The 20485-nt window shown below is 41.5% G+C and overlaps 2 protein-coding genes across 5 annotated transcripts in view; both read right to left on the bottom strand.

Annotated features, from left to right (window-relative positions):
* The window catches only part of si:ch73-242m19.1 (uncharacterized), a 28422-nt gene extending 28001 nt beyond the window's left edge, over positions 1-421 (bottom strand). Inside the window, exon 1 of the mRNA XM_031828236.1 lies at positions 17-421. Within this exon, the coding sequence (XP_031684096.1) occupies positions 17-156 (140 nt within the window). The 5' untranslated portion in view covers positions 157-421. The remainder of the gene's footprint in view (positions 1-16) is intronic.
* A 1322-nt stretch (positions 422-1743) lies between these two features.
* Positions 1744-20412, bottom strand: foxo3a (forkhead box O3A). Of its 4 annotated transcripts, none has more exons than XM_031828565.1 (4): positions 20077-20412; positions 19742-19865; positions 18988-19604; positions 1744-5321 (listed from the first exon to the last, which is right to left on the bottom strand). In XM_031828565.1, exons 3-4 carry the CDS (start codon positions 19564-19566, stop codon positions 3957-3959), a joined length of 1944 nt encoding a protein of 647 aa, XP_031684425.1. In that variant the 5' UTR covers positions 19567-19604; positions 19742-19865; positions 20077-20412; the 3' UTR covers positions 1744-3956. The 4 variants fall into 4 exon arrangements, with proteins under 4 accessions (XP_031684425.1, XP_031684426.1, XP_031684427.1 ...); XM_031828566.1 differs by having other exon boundaries at positions 20253-20412; XM_031828567.1 differs by having other exon boundaries at positions 19742-19861; positions 20253-20412.
* Positions 20413-20485: the final 73 nt, after the last annotated feature.

Below are 20485 nucleotides of genomic sequence, written 5' to 3'. Positions count from 1 at the left end.
ATGTGTCCATCCGTACCTGTAAGACTTGGAGGGTGTTTCCAGGGGAGATCCATTCTCCTCTATTTCAGTTCGGAGAGCTGACAGCTGGACAGACAACTCTGCTTCCATCTGCTCTACCTTGGCAGTGGAGGAAACTTTGTACACCAGCTTGGACATGATGGGATGTCCTGGATACTATATAAGTAACAAACCCCCCAAAAAATGGTCATTTATGTACCACAGCTAAATCAAGGGGCATAACTCTATTGGTGGTGTTATCCAATCAAAATATCTCTGAGGAGAAATATTGCTGTTTGGGGGGAGGTTTATATAGAAAATTTAGAAGTTAGTTAGATTTCTCAATAGGTCTTCCAAAACAGAAAAGAAACTTGCCTTAAAAAGTGAATCATTGGCTCCTGAAAACAACTCCAAACTGGTTCCCAAGCTTGTTGTCCAGTGTCACCATGGAGACTATGGTGCCATAAAAGTCTAAACAGACCTACACATACTTTTGAACTCTAGAGGGCACCAGAACTTCAATAATGCCCCTTGATCCAACACGATTGCTGACCTATGCAAATCTGAATTTTCTGATAGACAATGACCATATGCCAAAATGTATTTTTCAAATGTATCAATTTGTGGTAATATTTGTCTGTGCTGTTTCTTTCATTGGTGAATGCACTTAATTCTTAATACACTTAATTATCTCTGAATAATTTCACTATGCTCTTGTAAAATATTTTCAGTGATAATCTTTTTAGCAGATTTTTGTTTTCCAAAAAGAATAAAGACAATTACATCACTCAATGAAATCACAATGATAAAGTTCTGTTTTAAATTTCCAAAGCAATGATCAGCAATTTAGAGAAGTCAGGTGTACCTTGCAGCAATACAGTGCAATGATCTCTTGGTGGTAGATATTTACCTACTGTACATTTCAAATACTTCATTATTCTATTATCAGCTCCCCTAGCTGGATTTAAATAGCTCAACATGCTCACTTCTCTTGGATACAGGAAAGCCGATTGGCTCCAACAGAGGATGGGCACATCCAATAAAAAATGGTCACAAGGTGCACTTCTACCAATAAATACTCAAGGACAAGGGAGTTTCATAATTCCTTTGTCACCAGCAGGAGAAGAGAGGCTGTGATAGCCTGGACTGAACTGCATGGCGACTGTGATTGTGGATGGAGGATTAACAAGAATGCAATATCCTGGTGCCCCCTTGATATCAAATCATTTTTGGGGGGAGGCAGGTAGCCTAGTGGTTAGAGCGTTGGGCCAATAACCATAAAGGTTGCTGGATCAAATCCCTGAGCTGACAAAGTAAAAATCTGTAAAAACTCACTGTTTCCCAGTAGGCTGTCATTGTAAATAAGAACTTGTTCTTAACTGACTTGCCTGGTTAAATAAAAAAAAACATGGCTTTGTTGTTGAATTTATGAATTAAGTGTGCGTCCACACACCGTGCTATTCCTATCACAAAAAGGCAGTACTCTGTTTTTATTTAACCATCTGGTTGCTATCAATCCCCCATTTTAAGATGGCATGTTTCCCTAGCAACCATTTTCTATAGCATGATGTCTGAGGACAAAGGACATATAGGAAATCGAATAATGTTCTTGGAATGCCCCCTTTTTGTCTTCAATCCATTTTTGCTAGTTTACACTTGCAGTAGCGGTGGAGTATTTAAAAAAAGAATACATGTAGAGACGGATATAAATATTAAATACAATAAAAGAACAAGACACATTTTCAAGACGATTTATAGTGTTTCACAAAGCTTTTATTTACATGCACCATTTCTTAGACCGACGTTACATCATCCAAAGTGGAAATACATAAGGAAATGCCAACAAAACATCAAGTAGAGTGACGTCATTTAGGACCAGCAAGGTTAATAAGATCATAGGTAGGCAGTGAGTGATCAACAGTACGAGAAATAATACTGCAATATTACTTTAATGATGATACTAAACAAAAATTATTTCAGCATAAAACCAGCCAGCCAAATGGTTAATATCTAATCATCGTGAAACCAAACCAAGTACTGTATTCAAAATATGTTGTATCAGGTCTAAATCCAGCTACATTTATTACATAGAACTCCTATGTCGGTAGCGTTAAGAATTACATAGATGTCAAGAAAATAAGGAGTCATTAAAACTCCTAACATTTTCAATACAATAGCATAGGACACCCGTAAAGCTTGTACAATGTATGTTGACTAGAAATGTTGGTAATAATCTCTTCACTTAATCCTATTCCATGTCAGAAATTGGCTCATTATATTATTTTTGGGGCAATAATTTAAACAGAATGTTAAGAGTTTATTGCTTCTGATTCTGTATGGAATGGGCCATTCAATAATCTGATATTTCAGGCTTTGCCTAAATGTCAATATTTAGCATGAGTAAATGTTTATCCAATGTACAAAAATAGGATTTTTGTCAAATGTAATTCCTTCTGTGTTCAAAATAAGTAAAAATACAAAGTAGATCCATTCTCATTGGATGAGATTGTAAACTTAACCCTTAGGTTGACCCTTTTTTCTTCTTACAAAGTATATTGGAAAAACCACGAGTTAAATCCATTGTTAAATTATTGTGACAGTCGTTTTGCCTGTAGAATTTCACTTTATCCCTTATTTCTACTAAAGCGCGTGCTGAACAAAGTACATTCTCAATGTTTTCATTTATTGGATTTCTTGAACGTGGAAAAGATTTGTCAATATTCAAGAAGATATTGTACTGTTATTGTTCCCTATTTAAAAGCCATCTAAAATGGTATGCTACCATGCAACTGCCAGTCTTTTTTATACAACGCTTTTCCTTAAAGGTCTTGCATGGTCAATCCAACATCTGCAATGGCCGTGCAGCATTCAGAGCTATGCGGCCTCTGCAGAAGTCAGAAGAAGTCAAACTTCTTGCGCTTTGCATGAGCTGTTGGAAGTCGTCAAGGAAGTTAATATGTGTTTATAAAGCACCTTCCGCCCCCCACGTACCGTCGACCAATCATGTCAATGCAGAGCTATGCGGAGCCCTAAGTATTATTACAACATTTGGGAGGCGCACGGCAATGCGGTGCGGAGCTCGATTTGGCCTCTGCAAGCCTCCAAGAGGCTCTGCAATTGCGTCAAAACCTCCATACGGAGCATCTGGATCGCATTTCCAGAGCAATCATGAACTGCCATAAGGACTGACAATCAAGCAACACCCGGGCCTATATTCATAAAGCTTCCTAGAGTAGGAGTGCTGATCTAAAAGGCTAAACTGATCCTGTATCAGCACTCATACTCTAGGAAGCTTTATTGAATACAGGCCATGTTATAGTGCAGAGTCTGACATTGCAACTTTACAAAGCAGAGACTTCTCTCAGGAGTATTGAATACCAAAATCACAGAAGAAAATTAACCAAACATCACATACATACAGTACAATTAACGCCATGTGGTTAACCTTGCTTTTGATGACGTTAAACATTTATAAGCTAAATGTTTTACGATACAGGTGCATGGAATGGTTCTTTGATGCAAGGCGTTTCAAAGATACACAATTGCTTTTTTCCCCCTTATTTCTTTAGTCCTCTTTTCTGCTGAGAACATACCGCTAAAAGCATACAAAGCTGAATCAAGTATATACAAAATAATGGTAACATTCTCTGGAGCTTGTTAGATGTAAACAGGCAGTCAACCACACTGGAGTGACGGCTGGTTTGGCAAAAAATATTGTGTTGGTTAATGTATAGTTAAGAAATATGACATGGGAAGCTGGGTAAAAATAAAATAAACATTTCATTTTAATATCAGTGTTTACAAATCACCACATAAGGATAAATCCCTGAGACTTAAAATAAGTGTCTATTTCACATTTTAACTTCACATTTACTAAAATCCCACTGATAATACGGATGGTTCCTGTCTCAACTCCCAACACAGAGACTAAACAGAGCTCCACAGTCCTGGGCCTGTATTCACAAATCATCAATGCAGTCAGCGTCCATCAACTCATTACGGATGATAGTGTCCATGTCACAGTCCAGGCTGCTGTTGAACACGTCCAAATCCAGATCGTCAGGGATGGGAAAGCGGTCTGGAGCGATCAACTGAAATGGGTTTTCAGAGGTGCTGTTGTTGGTACCAGAGCCAACAAGCTGCATAGAAGAGTTTCTACTGGGAGACGGTAGGTGCTGGAGAAGCTGCTTGGCCTGCTGGTCCAAGTCATTGCTTGAGCACAACACTTCATTGCTCGGTGTAGACAAGCCAGCCTGAGCCCGCCAACCAGGCATTAAGGAAGTCTGGGAATTCAGACCCGCAGCACCGTCCCAGTTTGATGACATCATAGGGTCCTTGCGAAGCAGCATGGCATTCCGCCGGGAATTCTGGGACAAAGTGACAGAGGCGCTGGCTTGTGACATCAGTGGGTCAGAGTGCGTGAGCATGATGTCGCTGACATGGCTGCCATGTGTCTCCAGGCTCAGCAGGTCCTGTAGGGCGTGGTGGTGGTTGAAACGAGAGGACAGGCAGGAGAAGGAAGCTTGGTGGTTCTCTTGGATGGTCTGCATGGGGGACTGGCGTAGGGAGGTCACTGAGGAGGACGGGGGGCTGAGCTGGAAGATGGAGATGGCAGACCCGTAGCTGCCGGAGGATGGGATGCCCAGACTACTACTACCACCTCCTGAACAGCTGAAGGTTAACACTGAGCTCCCCATCTGATTGGGTCCTCCGCTCTCCACCTCCTGCCCCAGGGGCTGCTGGGACGCCGTCAAGCTGATGTTGTCCAGAAGGTCGCCCATCAGATCGTCAGGGAGCCCATCATTAAGGTTCATAGTGAGGGCTAGGTCGGCCAGACCTAGGGGACCGGTGGAGGGGGACAAACTGCTGGGACTGGAGTAGAGCATGGGGGAGAGGGGGGAGATGGAGTCGTCATCCAGCACCTCGTCCAGCTCTGGGTTGGCCAGGATGGGGGAAAGGCGCCCGCTGATTGTGCTGGCGTTGGAGTTGGTGCGAGACCTGAAGTCCGTCCAGGCATCCAGTTCGTCGCTGCTGCGAGATGTGGGACTTCCTGTCCACTTGGACAAGCTAGAGGATAAGGATAAACTCTCGGAGCTGCCATCTTGGACAGCCTGTAGGCCTAGAGATGCTTTCTTCTTGGCGGCGCGGCCTCGAGCACCTTTGATCAACTTGTTGCTGTTGTCCATGGATACGGCCCGTCGTCGTGGAGCTTTGCCGCCTTTCCCGCCCTCAGGGTTGACCATCCACCAGGAACTTTTCCCCGTTCCTTCATTCTGCACCCGCATGAAACGACTGTGGAGAGACAGGTTGTGTCGGATGGAGTTCTGGAGAGAGAGGAAAGGGTTAGTTTTGTGTGACACTTTAACAGGAGGTTAATACAATATTGTTACCTGTTTAATTACAGTGTTACTACACAGATCTAAGAGAAACAATATATAAAAACACGTTTTTGATGGAGAAAGAGCCCAATGCATGTGAATTTTTGCAGTATTGATTTCATTCCTGATGTAAATGTGTGGATTGTCTTTGATGTTAAAGATTCTTGGTGGTAAAATTGCAAAAAAAAAAGCCGTTTTTATATGGAGACTTGTGGGAAAAAAATGTAACCTCTGTATAATTTTTTTTACATTACATTTAAAAAAAAAGGCCTGTGCTCAATCATACATACTGGACATAAAGCTGAGAAGCAAAGTAAAGGGAGAAAACAATAATATACACACACTGGTTATTACACTGCAGTTATACAATGTGTGGGTCTTCTACTCAGAGAGACAGTATTCCACTGCAACTGTGACCTATTTTCTGTCTGCTGCTGTAAAAGGCCTAACAGATTTCCCTGGAGATATTCTCCACCATGTAGCTTCTAAATGAAAAGGCCTGGAGTCTGTCTGTGCATTCAGGTTACACTAACAGGGAGTCCTGCCACAGAGCGAAGCAAAAGGAGAGCAGGGGAGAGGAGGAACCGCGGTAAGTCATCTCTGGGTATGCGGCACCAGGGCTTGGAGAGGGGTGGGTTAATGAGAGATGTACGGATAAGTGTGAGTCCTAAGTCAAGGGTAGTCCTAGGTGCCTCTGCCATTTTGCCTCGCAAAATCTGATATGCACACGTCTGCCTACTATGCAAAGCTGGACATTTCTGTGATGTGAGATAGATCACTGACCAAACTGGCCTATTCTTTCCTATGGGTCAGTGGGCTGTTTTGTCTATATTTGAATATGGGTCAATGGTTTGGTCTGTTGACATCAAACTTCCCGAAAACCCCTCAGTGACTCGCTCCAAGCCAATTACATGATTAAACTAAGCAGTGAAACACTTTTATCATCCAGTCAGGAGTGAAACATGCTTCTCTTTTCCTGCACTGTTAATGCATGACTCATCAGTCGTTCTTTTACTTATTGACTAGCCTGGCAGTGTTGATACGACCTTGCAACATGCCAACAACTGTGGGTATGACTATGGTTAGCTGTAAAGCTGGGAATTGGCAGGGACCTCATGATACAATATCACGATACCTACACTACCGGTCAAAAGTTTTAGAACACCTACTCATTCAAGGGTTTTTCTTAATTTTTACTATTTTCTACATTGTATAGTGAATAAATCAAAACTATGAAATAACCCATATGGAATCATGTAGTAACCAAAAAAAGGTGTTAAACAAATCAAAATATATTTTATATTTAAGATTCTTCAAAATAGCCACCCGTTGCCTTGATGACAGCTTTGCACTCTTGGCATTCTCTCAACCAGCTTAATGAGGTAGTCCCTTGGAATGCATTTTAATGCATTTAGCAGGTGTGCTTTGTTAAAAGTTCATTTGAGGAATTTCTTTCCTCCTTAATGCTTTTGAGCCAATCAGTTGTGTTGTGACAAGTTAAGGGGGTATACAGAAGATAGCCCTATTTGGTAAAAGTCCAAATTATGGCAAGAAAAGCTCAAATAAGCAAAGAGAAACGACAGTCCATCATTACTTAACTTTTTTGGTCATAGATTATTACATATGTGTTATTTCATAGTTTTGATGTCTTCACTGTTATTCTACAATGTAGAAAATAGTAAAAATAAAGAAAAACCCTTGACTGAGTAGGTGTTCTAAAACGTTTGACTGGTAGTGTAGGTGCTGACATGACATGCACTGCGATTCTCAATGTACTGCGATTCTCAATGTACTGTGATTCCCAATGCACTGCGATTCTCAATGCACTGCGATTCTCAATGCAATGCCATTTAATATACAGCTGAAGCGTTTACATACACTTAGGCTGGAGTCATTCAAACTAATTTTTCAACCACTCCATAAACGTATTGTTAACAAAAACTATATCTTTGTGCATGACACAAGTCATTTTTCCAACAATTGTTTATATACAGATTATTTAATTTATAATTCACTGTATCCCAATTCCAGTGGGTCAGAAGTTTACATACACTAAGTTGACTGTGCCTTTAAACTGCTTGGAAAATACCAGAAAATGAAGTCATGGCGTTAGAAGATTCTGATAGGCTAATTGACAATTGGACGTGTACCTGTGGATGTATTTCAAGGCCTACCTTCAAACTCAGTGCCTCTTTGCTTGACATCATGGGAAAATCAAAAGAAATCAGCCAAGACCTCAGGAAAAAATTGTAGACATCCACAAGTCTGGTTCATCCTTGGGAGCAATTTTCAAATGCCTGAAGGTACCACATTCATCTGTACAAACAACAGTACGCAAGTATAAACACCATGGGACCACGCAGCCATCATACCGCTCAGGAAGGAGACAAGTTCTGTCTCAGAGACATTGGTGCGAAAAGTGCAAATCAATCCCAGACCTTGTGAAGATGCTGGAGGAAGCAGGTACAAAAGTATCTATATCCACAGTAAAACGAGTCCTATATCGACATAACCTGAAAGGCCGCTCAGCAAGGAAGAAGCCACTGCTCCAAAACCGCCATAAAAAAGCCAGACTACGGTTTGCAATTGTACATGGGGACAAAGATCTAACTTTTTGGAGAAATGTTCTCTGGTCTGATGAAACAAAAATAGAACTGTTTGGCCATAATGACCATAGTTATGTTTGGAGGAAAAAGGGGGAGGCTTGCAAGCCGAAGAACACCATCCCAACCCTGAAGCACGGCGGTGGCAGCATCAAGTTGTGGGGGTGCATCATGAGGACGGAAAGGTATGTGGATATATTGAAGCAGCATCAGTCATGAAGTTAAAGCTTGGTCGCAATTGGGTCTTCCAAATGGACAATGACCCCAAGCATACTTCCAAAGTTGTGGCAAAATGGCTTAAGGACAACAAAGTCAAGGCATTGGAGTGGCCATCACAAAGCCCTGACCTTAATCCCATAGAAAATTTGTGGGCAGAACTGAAAAAGCATGTGCGAGCAAGGAGGCCTACAAACCTGACTCAGTTACACCATCTCTGTCAGGAGGAATGGGCCAAAACTCACCCAACTTATTGTGGTTAGCTAGTGGAAGGCTACACGAAACGTTTGACCCAAGTTAAACAATGCTACTAAATACTAATTGAGTGTATGTAAACTTCTGACCCATTGGGAATGTGATGAAAGAAATAAAAGCTTAAATAAAATCACTACTATCCTAACTGACCTAAGACAGGGGATTTTTTACTAGGAATAAACTGAGTTTAAATGTATTTGGCTAAGGTGTATGTAAACGTCCAACTTCAACTGTACAATATTGCCAAAGATATTGCTCACCATGTCTGCTGCAGAGGGACAAGAGAGAGCCATAAGAAAACGAGTTGTGATCAGACATAGAAATAAAAAAAAGTGCTGGAAACATGCTGGCTCGCCATTTTAAAAAGAAGATCGAGAACGACAAATTCCTGAGTTTTGGCACAGGTACAGCTGACTAGCGCTAGCTAGATTTAACTACTTATTATTATCATCATCAATTATTTTTGATAGATATCGCAATACTCTGCTGTATCGATTTAGCTGATTAGGTTACACAAACCTACCGTATTCAGATTTAAATCTATACATTGTTCTATTATTGTTATTTTCACATGTATAATTGCAAGTAGAATGTGATCTCTATATTTTGATAAAAAAATATATATTTTTGACCTTTATTTAACTAGGCAAGTCAGTTAAGAACAAATTCTTATTTACAACGACAGCCTACCCTGGCACAAACTCGGACGACATTGGGCTAATTGCGCGCCGCCCTATGGGACTCCCAATCACGGCCAGTTGTGAGCCTGGAATCGACCCAGGGTCTGTAGTGACGCCTCTAGCAGTGAGATGCAGTGGGAGCCCAATATGCAGTGCTTTCTGTAAAAAGACAGAACTAAAAGCACCCACTGTATCGCTCCCCTCCCCCACACTGTCATACAACAGCAGCAGCCGGTAGTAGCCTTTGATCAAAGCCTCCTTGTGAACAGACCGACAAACCGACAGACAGACAAACCGACACAGACACCAGAATTCTGCCAGTCTACACAAAGCAACGCCAGATCCAGAGTAAACCGGCAGCACGCCTCTTCCCCCTCTATTTCTCGCCCCGCTCACATCATCCCTGTCTCTCCCTCAGACACCCTCTATTTCTCCCTCCTATCAATCTCTCTCGGTCCCATCTCTCACTCCCTCTTACTGCTACACATTGACCTACATAGTTTCCAGTCAGCTGATTCTGATTCTTGTGCTCAGGCCACCAGTCAATAAAAAAAAATGGAGGTATGGAGCACAGCAGCCAATGGCAAGACTCCAATTGATTAAAAACAAACCATAGTAGGTAGACCCATAACACTGTACCAGGACAATAGCTACAGCAAAGGGTGCATTGTCTAGCAACCAGACATAATGCATCAATTCCGTAAAAAACAAGACTTAAACAAAATGTTTCAGGACAAATGTGCACTGAATAGGTAAGTTATGTATGGAACAAGTTGGGTTGACTGCAGGGCTAAATACAAGTATATTCTAGGTTGAACAGAAGCACTAATGTATGACATAAAACATAGCGTTATTATCAAAGTGGGAGCTGAATTACCTACTGTATAGATTGACAACGTCAACGATTAGCCCCAAACCACTCTTCATAAAGGACATAATGCACCGACCTTGCCCCAGCTCAGCCGATACAGATAGACAACCTAAATATTATATTCCTTAATGACACACTGTCTAATAGCTGAGATAAACTACTGACCATAGAACAATAGGCTAAATCCCTTCCTAATATGCAGACTAAACCTCTTCCTATGTGTACAGAGTATCAGTAGACTACTGTACCTAACCTATAGAAACTAAGACCTAAATGGTGATCTCTAAAGCCATCAGCATGCTTCAGTTCCGCTGGAGGCAAGCCGAATCGTTGTTTGAAAAACTAGAAAAAAAGCGGCAATAGTACTGTTTGTCCATTTTGAGATCGCCGTAGCCAGTATACACGTCCTCAAAATAAATAGAATGAATCCAACTCAACACATCTGTCATTTTGACATTTTTGCCAAGATCTTAGCCACACAAAGATGTTTGGTGCAGTATTTCTCAATTTAAAAAATCTCTCTCGTTGAATCACAAAGACTTTATTGAAGAATCCCTACTGTTGACCAATCCCCGACGAAGGGTCATAGAATTCGGCAACCGACTTTGGCTTGCCTCAAGAAAAAAAATGCTGTGTGCCCGAACAGTCGAAAAAACCCTTACCGATGTCCAAAACTAACTAAAATGTCACAAAATGACATACCATACAGTGGGGAGAACAAGTATTTGATAACCTGCAAAATCGGCAGTGTTTCCTACTTACAAAGCATGTTGCAGTCTGTAATTTTTTATCATAGGTACACATCAACTGTGAGAGACGGAATCTAAAACAAAAATCCAGAAAATCACATTGTATGATCTTTAAGTTATTCATTTGCATTTTATTGCATGACATAAGTATTTGATCACCTACCAACCAGTAAGAATTCCGGCTCTCACAGACTTGTTTCTTTAAGAAGCCCTCATGTTCTCCACTCATTACCTGTATTAACTGCACCTGCTTGAACTAGTTACCTGTATAAAAGACACCTGTCCACACACTCAATCAAACAGACTCCAACCTCTCCACAATGGCCAAGACCAGAGAGCTGTGTAAGGACATCAGGGCTAAAATTGTAGACCTGCACAAGGATGGGATGGGCTACAGGACAATAGGCAAGCAGCTTGGTGAGAAGGCAACAACTGTTGGCGCAATTATTAGAAAATGGAAGAAGTTCACGATGACAGTCAATCATCCTCGGTCTGGGGCTCCATGCAAGATCTCACCTCGTGGGGCATCAATGATCATGAGGAAGGTGAGGGATCAGCCCAGAACTACACGGCAGGACCTGGTCAATGACCTGAAGAGAGCTGGGACCACAGTCTCAAAGAAAACCATTAGTAACACAATACGCCATCCTGGATTAAAATCTTGCAGCGCATGCAAGGTCCCCCTGCTCAAGCAAGCGCATGTCCAGGCCCGTCTGAAGTTTGCCAATGACCATCTGGATGATCCAGAGGAGGAATGGGAGAAGATCACGTGGTCTGATGAGACAAAAATAGAGCTTTTTGGTCTAAACTCCACTCGCTGTGTTTGGAGGAAGAAGAAGGATGAGTACAACCCCAAGATCACCATCCCAACCGTGAAGCATGGAGGTGGAAACATCATTATTTGTGGATGCTTTTCTGCAAAGGGGACAGGACTACTGCACCGTATTGAGGGGAGGATGGATGGGGCCATGTATCGTGAGATCTTGGCCAACAACCTCCTTCCCTCAGTAAGAGCATTGAAGATGGGTCGTAGCTGGGTATTCCAGCATGACAATGACCCGAAACACACAGCCAGGGCAACTAAGGATTGGCTCCGTAAGAAGCATCTCAAGGTCCTGGAGTGGCCTAGACAGTCTCCAGACCTGAACCCAATAGAAAACCTTTGGAGGGAGTTGAAAGTCCGTATTGCCCAGTGAAAGCCCCGAAACCTGAAGGATCTGGAGATGGTCTGTATTGAGGAGTGGGCCAAAATCCCTGCTGCAGTGTGTGCAAACCTGGTCAAGAACTACAGGAAACGTATGATCTCTGTAATTGCAAACAAAGGTTCCTGTACCAAATATTAAGTTCTGCTTTTCTGATGTATCAAATACTTATGTCATGCAATAAAATGCAAATTAATTACTTAAAAAATATACAATGTGATTTTCTGGATTTTTGTTTTAGATTCCGTCTCTCACAGTTGAAGTGTACCTATGATAAACATTACAGACCTCTACATGCTTTGTAAGTAGGAAAACCTGCAAAATCGGCAGTGTATCAAATACTTGTTCTCCCCACTGTATACACAAAACTCTTCCGAACTGTTTCGGCTGGGAAGCATGAGGACGCCTTAACAGTGTGAGCCACCCACAAGTAATCATGAGTGGCTTGTTGCGTGACTATTTCCATGACTAGTTAGGTTCCCATCCAATTGGCGACAGACTTTCATGTGAATATTCAAAAATCTGCATGATGAAAATATGCGCATTTTCCCACCAGTGGTGGGTTTCCACCAAACTGACTTGTTGTGGATAAAAATCTGTGCGTGACAACATAGTACATTGTGCGCACTTTCTCGCTTACATCTTCAGGTACCGAATAAAAATGTAAAGTGATGTGCTTCCATCGCATTTTAAACTAAAAAAATTTTGCCTACTCTGGTATTGGTACACCTGCGCCCTAACAGCTCACAGATACAGCGCAGGTAGGCTGTGCGGGTAGGCTAATGATTCAACCATATACGCATCAGCAACCACAGCTAATGAAGTCACTGAAACCCTTAACAAAGAGTTGCAGTCTGTTTTGGAATGGGTGGCCAGTAATAAACTGGTACTGAACATCTCCAAAACTAAGAGCCATGTATTTGGTACAAATCATTCTTTAAGTTCTAGACCTCAGCTGAATCAGGTAATGAATCGTGTGGCTGTCGAACAAGTCGAGCAGACTAAATTACTTGGCGTTACCTTAGATTATAAACTTATGGTCAAAACATATAGATTCAATGGTTGTAAGGATGGGGAGAGGTCTATCCGTAAAAAATAGATGCTCTGCTTTTTTGACAGCACACTCCAAAAAGCAAGTCTTGCAGGCTCTAGTTTTGTCTTATCTTGATTATCGAGTGGTCCAGTGCTGCAAGGAAATACCTAGTTAAGCTGCAGCTGGCCCCGAACACAGTGGCACGTCTTGTTCTTCATCATTGTAATCAGAGGGCTGATATAAATACTATGCATGCCAGTCTATTGGCTAAGAGTTGAGGAGAGACTGACTGCATCACTTATTTTTATAAGAAAAAAAATCCCAAATTGTTTGCATAGTCAACTTACACATAGCTCTGACACACACACACTTATCCCACTAGACATCCCACCAGGGGTCTTTTCACAATCCACGCAGTGCACGCTGACCAGGTCGCTAGGTGCACGGTGTTTCCTCTGACACATTGGTGTGGCTGGCTTCCGGGTTGGATGCGCACTGTGTTAAGAAGCAGTGCGGCTTGGTTGGGTTGTGTTTTCGGAGGACGCATGGCTCTCGACCTTCGTCTCGCCCAAGCCCATATGGGAGTTGTAGCGATGAGACAAGATAGTAACTACTAACAATTGGATACCACAATCCACAAATCCAGACAAATTCAAGAAAGCGTAGTATTATATAGAGCCCCTTATTGCATGGAACTTCCATCTCAAACAAACAGCAAACTTGATTTTAAAAAACAGATAAAGCAACACCTCGCGGCACAACGCCTTTCCCCTATTTGACCTAGATAGTGTGTGTAGGCTACATGTTTTGAAACGTCTAACCACCTGCCTTACATTGCACTCCACGAGGAGCCTGTGTGGCAGGCTGACTACCTGTTACGCGAGGGCAGCAAGAAGCCAAGGTAAGTTGCTAGCTAGCATTAAACGTATCTTATTAAAAAAAATACACATGGCTGATGATATTACTAGTTCATCTAGCGTGTCCTGCATTGCATATAATCGATGTGGTACCTGATAATTTCTCATCGAATCACAGCCGACTGACAAATAGGTGATGATTTAACAAGGGCATTTACGAAAAAAAACTGTCGTTGCACCAATGTACCTAACCAATGCCTTTCTTTAAAATCAATACACAAGTATATATTTTTAAACCTCAAAGTGCCTATAAGCACATCCAATAGTTAAAGGCATATGAAATACAAATCGTATAGAGAGAAATAGTCCTATAATAACTACAACCTAAAACTTCTTACCTGGGAATATTGAAGATTCATGTTAAAAGGAACAACCAGCTTTCATATGTTCTCATGTTCTGAGAAAGGAACTTAAATGTTTGCTTTTTTCAATGGCATATATTGCACTTTCTTTCTTCTCCAACACTGTTCTTTGCAATATTTAAACCAAATTGAATATGTTTAATTATTTATTTGAGGCTAAATTGATATTATTGATGTATTATATTAAGTTAAAATAAGTGTTCATTCAGTATTGTTGTAATTCTCATTATTACAAATTTAAAAAAATAATATCTGCCTTTTTTTGGGGGGTCCTCCAATAATCGGCATCGGCGTTGAAAAATCATAATCGGTCGACCTCTACTATTGATGTTCTGTATTATGCTTCATGTGGACCCCAGGAAGAGTAGCTGTTGCAACAACTAATGGGGATCCTAATAAAATACCAAATATCTACATGGAGATATTATGGATAACAATATTTTTGTCAAACAATGATCATCAGGTCCATGTCCGAATACCATACTTAAAACAGCATACTATTTACTCATCGGCGCATACTATTTAGCGCGTACCGTTTAGTAAAAAGTATGCAGTATGCCACAACACAGCAGCGGCTCCTGATTGGCTTAGGTGGGGAGGGGCCGAGTGCGGTTGAATTTTTCCATTAACCAGCCTAAACTCTGAATAGAATAGGTTAGTTATAGGCCTCAGGCTGCCTATAACATTTGACCTACACCGTAGTAGACCATATAGCCCATGTATCCCGTTTAAAAAGGGGCTGAAGTCAAACAGATCAGTTCCATTTCGACATATTTAGTGAAACCAAAGTGCTGTAACATATAAATGAAATCAAATAGCCTAGTACACACACCAAAACTTGGACAGCAACATAATAAACTAACACACTAATTATTGGGAAGGAGATCAAAATGATCCATAAACTAAATAGGTAGACTAGACAACAAAACTAAAACAATCCACATGTTCAACTCAAAAGCAGCCATTTCCCAAGTCCCCGGGGCCGACAGATTCAGAAATCAAAAGATGGTTTAGTATTTCATTTTAAAGCTCTGACGAAAGCCAAGGGAACAAATAACACTTCAGTGAGAAACTAGTAATCCACTTTGGGATTTGTAATTTTATTTTTTAAGAACGTTTCCAAAGATGCAATACTTGTGATCATTTTAAGGAGAACAAAAACTACTTAGCCTACATTTGAAAACCACCAAAATAAGCTTTGTGCATCTTCCCAATTAAGTAGGCTAGTTTTGTTGTTTGCTACTTGAAGAGAACTTGCAGCCCACCTCTTCCAATGCAATGTGGAAAAGTGTGCATCAAATTCTACTAGACGACGAGCCGGAATGAGTATAAAATCCTGGGATTTAAACCATACTTGATTTTCGAAATGTCACATAGAATTAAAACATTCTATATTTGCATACTGAGAATGCGTCATTGCGTTGTTTCCCGCAATTAGTTGATTTTGGTAGCGCATCCCCATATCTAAATGATCAGCTGTTGTCAAAGCCGAAACGAGTATGACGTCCAGGCATTAACAGTATACTTGATTCTCAACATGTCGTATACTATTAAGCTTTATTTTTTTGCCTATTCAAACAGCCTACTATTGAGGACGCAAGTATGTATTCAGACACGTCCCATGTCACCAGAATAAGACCCTCGTTATTGATTTATTGTTATAACTATGATCATTATCATAGTAATGATCCTAGTGGCGTTGCGGTCCAAGGCACTGCATCGCAGTGCTAGAGGCATCACTACAGACCCTGGTTCGATTCCATGCTGTATCATAACCGGTCGTGACTGGGAGTCCCATAGGGCGCCGCACAATTGGCCCAGCGTCTTCCGGGTCAGGGTTTGGCCGTCATTGTAAATAAGAATTTGACTGACTTGCCTAGTTAAATAAATGTTAAATAAAAATAAAACACAAAAATGTTAATTATTCCATTTCTGTAGACCCACAAACCTCTATCCAACAGTTGCACAGGATTACAAACCTAGACTATTTATATATCCAGACCTCTTTTTTCCATTTAAATCCAGCAAAGCTGAAGCTTTCATTAGACTCGATTCCATGACGGATGGATTGGTTTTCCAGGCCAAACTAATCCCCAGAATCAAACGGAGGCAAGAGACAACAGACCAGAGAGAGCTCTTTGCGGACCAAAATTCTAGGCTTAAAGGGATATTTCAGGATTTTGGCAATGAAGACCTTTATCTACCTCCCAAGACTCAGATGAACTAATGGATACCATTTTTATGCCTCTGCATCCAGAAGGAAGTTGGAGGCAATTTTGTGAGCCAAAGATAACTAGCTTAGCGCAGAGACTGGAAGTCTTCAGGGTACAGCTAGCATGCCACCAGTCTTTGTGCTAAGCGAGCGCTAACGCTAGTTAGCATTGGCTCGCGAAACTACCTCCAACTTCCTTCACAGCCAAAATCTTAAACTATCCCTTTAACCACCAGGTTATAAGGGCACTAAAAGAGAGGCCTCTGATGAGAGGGACTATCTGAACTAATGAATAGTCCTCAGGAAAAACAATACTAATAAAATGGGAAAAGGTGGATGAAAAAGTATCTCAACTCGGGAGAAATTAAAGGAAAATAACTACCTTCATTGGCTGTTGAGGCCAGGTAGTGGGGTCTTTTGTTTTTGTCCTCAGCTGTATGCATCCATTTTAAATAATCAATGGCTATCATTCACCATCTACAATCACAATGAATAGCCCATCATTGGGTGCGTCCCAAATGACAGCCTAATCCCTACATACTGTAGTGCATTGCATATGACCGGACCCTACGGGACCCGAGTAAAAACAAATGCACTATAAAAGGAAATAGGATGGCATTTGGGAAACAAATGTTTTTAACTGTGCCTTTGTTCTGATCGTGTTACTGAAAACTGCTCTAATAAATAAACTCAGATCAAAAGGACACCATAACATAAAAATTGGTCACCCTAAATGTGTTTTAATTTAATAACATTTTTTAATTTTCAACTGCTGACAAATATTCCTTTACAAGAAAAGTGTTTGTTGTAATTTGTTGCACTGAGCCGAGATCCCCTGCAGGCCTGAGGGCCTCTTCTACATGCAAGTACTCTGATAAGACGGTGGCAGTCAGAGGAACTCTCCACTCAGTGTTACAGTACGAGTAGCGTAAAGTGAAACTGAACAATTCGGTTTGAACCCAGGCTGACAGTATATAGCCTAAGTCTCCTAAACCAGAGCCATAGTGTAGGTCTATATGGTTCTGTCCTAAACTCGAGACAGCATCTGATTGCCCAGCTTTCTCTGAATGGTCTTCATCAAGAGGGCTGAATGACAATGTAGGAATCCATCTGCTTCTATTACAGCACTGTCATAGGCCGGGTGACAGGGGTGGTGTTGGCTGCACTCAGGAGGAGCCTCATGCAACAGTGATATCTGCATGGGGCGTCCCTTGTTTCTATCAGGCAGCCACACACTTTCCAATCCCAGCTGGTTATCATTTTTTTGTATGCATTGTAATTCCAGAAAATGTCCATAATATATCTGCCGCTGATTAGTGGAATGATATTGTTTTACAGTATTACTTACCCGCAATTGTCCGCTCAATTTCAGTTTATGTGAGAAACCCTCCACTATGCAGTATTTGGTATCATTGTACCATCTAAATCGCTGTGAAATATTTTTTCAATAACAAAAAATATAGTTTTTATAGTTGTTTGAAGCTGGCGGACCAATTTTTTTTGGGGTCCACCAGTTTCAAACTGTAAAAACGATATTTGTTACTGAAAATATATATTTCACAGCGATTTAGATGGTACAATGATAACAAGAACTGAAATTGAGCAAACAGTAGAATTTTAGCAACCAGGAAATGACAGCGATTTCCACTAGATAACACAGCCACAAAGTCAGAACAGCTTTTCTCAGTTTGACAACATATGCCAATCCAGCAGGAGAACTCAATTGGCAAAAATCACAGCAAATCACAACACTGGTGGGTAAAGTAACACTATGAAACACTATCATTCCACTATTAGCGGCAGATATATTACAGACATTTTCTGAAATTAAAATGCAAAAATCATTTCGATTAAAAAAAAATGTGTAGCACCTATAAGAACACTATGACCTCAGGCCATATAACCCCAGGAATTACAGGAAATTAGCTTTAAAACTGCACATTGTTCCCTGCGCCCCATGGCAAAATGTGTAGAATTGCAGCAAACCTGATTTAAAAACTAAAACATTTTCTCTATGTCCAGTGTAGAATTGCAGGAAATATACCCTAAAAACGATAGTTATTTATTTTATCTCCGCTGTCAAGAGGGGGAACAAATTTAACGTGGGGCCCCCAAAAGGCTAGGGTCGGCTCTGACTACATGTGTGGGTATGGATGTGGGTAAGTAGACCCACGAGCCACTTGCTGCTCCTAATGCGTTGAGCTTTTGTGGCCCCCACCCCTATCCCTGGTCTAGATGGAGGAAGACTTCACACCAAAAAAACATACTGTGGTCCTTGGTATGTGTGTGTTTGAATACCCCGAGTGTGTCCCCTCACTACTATATGTACAGTATGTAGCCTACCTAAAACACATTAACTCCAAGTGAAAGCATTGTATATATTTATCAATTCAGATGCCACCTGCAGATGACAGTACACACTAAGAACACATGGGCTCACTCACACAGCCTTTGTTACAGTGTTATTACTGAAAGCATCATCCCATATCAGTGATGTCACCCTGCTGCTCACCTTCCAGCCTGCAGAGCTGTTGCTGTCTCCTTTGTCCTTGAAGTAAGGGACAGACCTCACCATCCACTCATAGATCTGGGATAATGTCAGCCTCTGGTCCGGGGAGCTCTCTATGGCCTGGGTGATGAGGTCCGCATAGGAGTAGTTCCCCCAGGCATTCCTCCTAGCTGAGGACTTCCTAGGTTGGGAGGCCAGGCCATTGAGAGCTGAGACAGCATGCGTCTGTGTGGACAAGGAGGACCCATCGACGTCATTCCCCTCCTCTTTGGAAGTGGGGTTTAGTACTTCTTCCTTAGTGGTGGTGGTGAAGCACGGGTGTTTAGAAGAGTTCTTTGTGTTCTGATGTATGGCTATGCCACCATTCACATTATTGACAGTGTAGGAGCTAGAGCTGCTGGGTGCTGTGACATCATCATCCTCTTCCTCGGGAATGATGTCATCGTTTGATTCGGGCTTCCCTGCATTGGACTCTGGTCGAGGCAGAGGCCAGGTGCAAGACCTTGGTCGTTTCTGGGGCTCAAAGTCTGGATCGATGTCAATATCCTGAGAGAGTGGTTCATTGTGTGATACTTCAGCCATATTCCCCTCCTTGGTTTCTTGCTTGTATTCGGTATACACTGATCAACAAAGTTGCATTCCATTAATAATAGGCTATTATTCGTTTGGTTATCATGAATAATATTAGCAATCAATCACCAGACTAATTTAAAGCATGTATAATGAGTCAAATGTTTCCAAGGTCCACATTCCACACCTCCAGCTGCTGATAGAACTCCACGTGCGTCCCGTCGACAGCCTTTTCTCTGATGATCGCAGCAACTTGATCGTGCGATTCAAAAGACCATTGTTTCATGTGCATTTATTACTGCAGCGTCTGTCTGTAAACAAATTGATTTATTATACATACGGCATTTTAAGGGATACAACAGAATTCCATCACCTATCTTGGGAATGGCGTGTAGCGCACCCTCTAGAATAACGTTAGCTAGCTACTGTATACAATCAACAGCGTTCCGTGTTTGTTTACTATTTCCAATATGCAGGTTACATTAAAAAAATAAATTGCTTGTTAGCGATAAGAATCCACACCTTCACATTCCAAATGGGGCTGCCATCTTGACCATTTCCTTTCCAAATCCTTTATTAACCGTGTAGCTATGAGGAGCACCGCCGAGAGCTTTCATTCCCTGCCTCCAGTGAGCTACTGGTTACCATCGAGAAATTATTTTCTGCGTTTGCAACAAATGAAGAGTTCAGCTACTTACACAATGTTGCATGTCGAATTAATAAAACATTCGCTCTGCCTGTGATTCTGCTCCCTCTCCTCATCCCGAGCAGCGGTGCACACCACAAGCACAACCTCCAAGGCCATCTCCAGCTGGCTACTAATACTGTAGTCCCAGATGAAAGAAAAGACCTGCCCCCTGGATTGCACTGAAGGAATCGGAGTTAAAGTGACACGCTCACTCTATTGCATCATATTGATAGGTTGAAACAT

The sequence above is a fragment of the Oncorhynchus kisutch genome, linkage group LG7 (assembly GCF_002021735.2).
Source record: "Oncorhynchus kisutch isolate 150728-3 linkage group LG7, Okis_V2, whole genome shotgun sequence".
In the NCBI taxonomy this organism is placed as follows: domain Eukaryota; kingdom Metazoa; phylum Chordata; class Actinopteri; order Salmoniformes; family Salmonidae; genus Oncorhynchus; species Oncorhynchus kisutch.
Note: the sequence above shows the minus strand (reverse complement) of the source record. Positions and strands in the feature narration are given on the sequence as shown.